This window comes from Austrofundulus limnaeus, unplaced genomic scaffold, assembly GCF_001266775.1.
Source record: "Austrofundulus limnaeus strain Quisiro unplaced genomic scaffold, Austrofundulus_limnaeus-1.0 Scaffold392, whole genome shotgun sequence".
NCBI classification, from domain to species: domain Eukaryota; kingdom Metazoa; phylum Chordata; class Actinopteri; order Cyprinodontiformes; family Rivulidae; genus Austrofundulus; species Austrofundulus limnaeus.
The window spans coordinates 364637-370083 of NW_013952794.1; the positions used below are offsets into that span (position 1 = coordinate 364637).

Below are 5447 nucleotides of genomic sequence, written 5' to 3' on the forward strand. Positions count from 1 at the left end.
CACATACACACATTCATGGGAAGTATCAAAATAAATAATAAATAAATAAAACAAAAATATATCAACTCAAATGTATCACTGCACCTGCAGATGCGGTCATGTTAGGTCCCACACACTGACAGACAAGTTTTAACAGCTGAAACAGATTGGGGTCAAACTGACCCCTGAGGACGACCAATGTGAGCGATATGTGTTCAGCTCATTGAAAAAACATCATCATGAAAATTTTATGTTTTACCAGTTGTCCCCATCAAATTAGGAAAAGTCATGAAATATGAAGCAAAAGAAAAAAGTTAACTACTATTTATTGAATGATAAACATTGAATGAGGTCAAAYTGACCCCAAAGAYGATAGGAGGGTTAMGKTTCAAAGTTATTCTTTTATCTTTTTTTTTCAGTGACACGTTTGACTCCAACTACTGCTTGTGCATCTTGAGGATGATGAATGGACTGAACCTCTCTGATGACTTTGAATTTGAAGGTTTGATGCAAGAATAGAAATTTCATTTAATTATAAAAGGATGGGTGATGGTGGTGGGGTGGTATTAAACAGAGAGTTTTTTAAAAGCATTTTTTGCAGGGAGTGGGGGGGTGGCAGGTACAGTTAAATGAACTGTTGTAAAATGGCAGGATAAACAAACATGCATTACCATGTTGTTCAGGTAGACCTAACTTCCCAAAATTCAAAAGAAAGTTACCTGTAAATACCCAAAAAAAACCACTGATAATTGGAGTTTAGTTCCAGTATTAAAACATTAACTTGCATGTTATATAACATTACATTACAGTAAAATTTTCATCAGCTAAGATGCTATATCACAAATAGTTTGGTCTGTGATGTCARCATTATTTCCCCCTGCAAAATTGAATGATGTCACAATGATTTCGTCTGCTGCGATGGAGCAGTGGTTTTCAAAGTGAAGGTTGCCAGAGGCACTAGTGGGGAATAATTTTTAAGAGACATACATGTATTACTTTTAAAGGCTCCATGAAGGAAAATGAAGGGATGTTGTTTTTTTTTGCGTTTGTAAGACTTTTGCGTTTGTTACCTCACAAAACCTTTGCATTCCCTTGCAATATTGTTTTGCGTTCCCATGCAAAAGTTTGTTGTATGAACTGAATTAAATCAGACTTTTATTTTAAAATATTCGTTTATCGAAATAGGATGTGTCACCAGTTTTCAGGGAATTGACATCAGGTGGCTGTACTGTGTTAAAACATCTGCAGATTATATATTTCCACGCATGGCTGTGTGATGTATGCATTCTGAAGCTGATAAAGTATTAAACTAACTCCCATTTTATGTTGAGCATGTGAATTTGTTAATAAACTGGCTGGCACAACAGTAATAAACGACTTTTGAGAGGGATCGCAAAAAGTATAGTGAGGTAATGCAATGCTACTGTGTAGGAACGCAAAAAAAAAATCCCCCATGTCCCCTCATGGACTCTGTGTATTTTGCTATACAGTTAGTAGAGAGTTTTTTTTAATTCAGGGTGGCATCATTCTGCCAATGRTTTAATGTAGTAAAATTTATGTTCACCTGTGCTCAACTTCAAATTGACATGAATTTAAAACTAAACAMGTGTTAATAATACACTGTTGCTTCCACAGTAAATCGAGGTTTTGAGCCAGATGAGCCTGTGGAAAGCCATGACGAGCAAACTAATACAGARGATGCAGGTGAGAACCAACATCACCAAAAATTGTACATCCACATACTGATTTWTTWTTTTTTWTTTTTTRGCTTTTATWCCTATAGTGGAGCAGAGGATGTGAAAAGCGTGTGCATTTCTAAATAAATTCAATAAGAGAATTCAATGAAACCTAAAAACCAAGTACACTATATCACTACATTGTATGGTTGTATTCCTATTAGTGTAGCATTGTAGCATGTGGTAACATCTATCAACAAGAAATTCATATTTATTGAGAATTGTATATTTCTGTTTGTGATTTCAAAACAATGTGAAAAATATATCTATAAATTTCTAGCTATAAATAAACAATCTGAACTCATCCTATTTTTTATCATTCTTTGTAATGTTCTTAGCACAACAGAGCACCTCAGTTTTAAATACTGGATTAGGTGAAGTGTTGCATCATGAAACTGTTGCCACCACCAGCTTGTTTGTTGCTGTTAAACTCTTCCATGTTATGGGGGATTTCTTCTTTCTAATGTTTGAACTTCACTGGGTTTGCAGCTGATGATGCGTCTGATGAAGGTGATAGGGATCAGATCAAGACAGTGTTTCAAAATGATCAGGGCAAGAAGACCATTGACGTTTATTGGATCGCAGACGATGGAGGTGAGTAAAGCAAACATGTTATAAAGAAAAATGAGGGAATAAGATGTTTAAAGACTGAGGTTTCTGTTTCTACTAGCAGTCTTTTGTCCGCAAAAAATAAGATTAAAATAAAAGATACTACATACTCAGCCTATTCATGAAAAAAAAAATGTTTTTTTACAAGTATTTCTCTCTTTTAAGGTTTGACATTGCTGGTGCCTTACYTGTTCACCAGGAGAAAACACTGGCACAAATGTAAAGTCAGGGTTTTCATTGTGGGAGATGAGGAGAACATGGAGGAGGGTCGCAACCAGTATGTTTTTCGTTTCACTTAAAGATTTTTTTCCTCTCAACATTTTTAATAACATTTAAAACAACTGAAATAACTATAAATAATAATAATAAAAAGGCTTTGATATGGTGTTTTGTGATTTAGCTCTCTGACCATGTTCAGAAAGTTTTTTTTCCTAAAATTATTAAATATTATTTGGATTTCTGATTGAAACAAAAACATCAAAAACAAAAACAAACAATATTATTTGACTTATGAGTGCACAACGTTAATGCATTCCATTTTCATAAAACRTACTTGTATATGTTACGTTTCATATTTTATGGTGAACAACTCAGTTTAGAAATGAGACATTTACACTTAGACATCAGAATCTATTGTTTTAACAAATTAGTTTAAAAATATACATTTGTTCATGAATTTTTGTGAATTGAGTGTATTAGCCTTTAACACCTGAGGATTAAACAAATGATAAAATAATCAGATATTAACTTTTTATTTTTGTTGTTGTTGTTCCAGGATGATCGCCCTGCTGAAGAGGTTCCGTCTCGATGTCAGTGACGTTGTAGTCATGACCGACATCGATAAATGTCCTCACTCCAAGAGGTATATTGAAAAACTTTCTGTTCTTTTATAAACTTRCAGCTCAAAAGTAATACTCCGAATAAAAACGGTGATTGAATTTTTTTAAGTAATCAACAAATTTAAGATTGTTTTACGAAAACCAAGAACATGATTGCAGTAGTATTTTAAAGGGTCACTGTGAAACAAGCACTGCCATCTAGTGTTCAAACTGCATACAGCAGCCATATGAAACATCTAGTCTCTGTCAACATTAAACTTTTCCGCTTCTGACCAACAAAACAAAGATTGCAGATACATGAAAACTCCACTTTATTTGGTTTAGCTTTAGAAAATTTGTTAAGAAGCAGATTAAGACARAATCCTAATTTCCCCACAAAAATCAACCATAATACTAATTTTGTTCTTTTAAGGTCACCTTTATATATGTTGTTTACCAGTTATGACAGAAATATGGTGCCAATTGATAAAAATATTGTTTATTTTCTGATCGCTCTGTTGACCTCATTCTTTGTCAAAGGTTTCTGTCAGAAAATAAACACACCATTGTTTATTTTTGTTGATGTGAACAACAAGTGTGTCAATCTAACTATTTAAAGAGATTTTACCTGTATATCTTGTTTAATTATTTCTAAGACACCCTTCAAGTCCTAAATTACCGAAACAGATTTTCTCAGCAAACTCAGGGGTTATTTACATGGAGCAGGTTTTTTGTGAAACTGTAACTTTTTTGTTGCAGATCAAATGTTCGTTTACACGACAACAGTGATTGAAGTCACTGGAACTTTTGAATCCAGTTCTCTGAGTGGAATTTTTCAGGAAGTGTAAAATAGCACATGCACACACAGGCGGCTGCAGGCATTCGTTTTTCTGCACTAACAATAAATGTTTTTCAAATGACGTAGCGACCTGCAGATCACGTGATCAAATCGCCATATATCGGCTGTGAACGCGTAAGAGGGGATAGTCTACAGCACAGAAATGTAYACAGTCTAGATTGTTTATGTAGTATGTTTCTATTATAWGTTGTTTTAACAGTTATGGAGCAAATATGCATTCGAGTTAGTTACAAAACTGTGCTGCTTGTGTGGCAGAGAGACGCTCTTAAAAAAAACAGACGGCGTAAAAACACTAAGGAGAAGTAGAACTGTTGGCAAAGCGACGTGATTTTGTGGCTGGTGATAATCAACCACAAAGATTTCACCCTCCTCGGGATTCCAGAGTGTGTTCAGATCACTCCTATCATGGTTAGTGGCCGCATAGTATGTTAATTAACTAAAAAAAAAAAAGAAATAGATTGTGCACTTTGAACAGAAAAGTGTTTTGAATATTATGCAATCTACCCCTGTAAACACGAATGTAGGATACACTGACTGTATCAGATTATAATCACAAAAAGCTCCTTATTATGCAGTATGTATACATTTGGAGTATGTAAGATATAGTTACTAATAATATCAGAGAAAGTCACACAGAGTCATGTCAGTACAGCCTGTCAGCTCTGCAGACTTCAGCAGCTCGTAAGGATCGCTACTTTCAATAAAGATAAATACCTTGATTTAGCTTTATTATCCAGTAGATCCATGGGTTTCCTGAAAGGCATGTTTTAAATACGAAGTATTATCCTGGTCATGCTCGTCTGCGTCGTTCAGTGGCCTTTTTTGCATTTTTTCTCCCTTGCTTTTGTGGTTCTCCCATACTGGTTTTATCGATGCAAGATAAATACTATCCCACAAACAGGGTGCGGAGGGTAAAAATGTCCCAGATGATGACGTCAATGAAAACCATCTATAGTTAAAAAACTTTTTTTTTCTTCTTGCTCATTTTCAGCATGCGGGAGCAAAACCAACAACATCCTAGGTCTAAAGCAATGCTAGTGCGTTCACCAGTTTAGATGTAGCTGTGATCATGCTGACACTGCATGCACAATGGGTTGCCAAGTGAACATAAAAAAATATGTTTTGTTTTGTGCCTCCTTTTCTGTGCAAATTTTCTCCAAACACAACACAGACCTTGTCCTACAACACTCAGTCAGCACATATGACATCTTGGATGTGAATGCACTTTTTTTTTTTCAAGTGAGAGCCCAACAGTTCTTCAGTTCTCATCTGGAAACCAGTATGAATCCATGAAAACATATATTTTTTGTTTATTTGCCACAAATAAATAATAAAGAAAACTAACATTTCTGGGTCACACTCTTAAGCCTCCCTGGTAAGGTCTATTCAGGGGTCCTGGAGAGGAGGGTCCGTCGGATAGTCGAACCTCGGATTCAGGAAGAGCAG

The 5447-nt window shown here is 35.1% G+C and overlaps 1 protein-coding gene across 1 annotated transcript in view; it reads left to right on the plus strand.

Moving 5' to 3' along the window:
- Positions 1-5447, plus strand: part of LOC106528604 (solute carrier family 12 member 3) — a gene marked incomplete in the record, with an annotated part of 26997 nt that overhangs the window by 17109 nt on the left and 4441 nt on the right. The window contains 5 exon segments of the mRNA XM_014023817.1: positions 399-481; positions 1615-1683; positions 2205-2309; positions 2490-2601; positions 3100-3186. Of these exon segments, the coding sequence (XP_013879271.1) occupies positions 399-481; positions 1615-1683; positions 2205-2309; positions 2490-2601; positions 3100-3186 (456 nt within the window).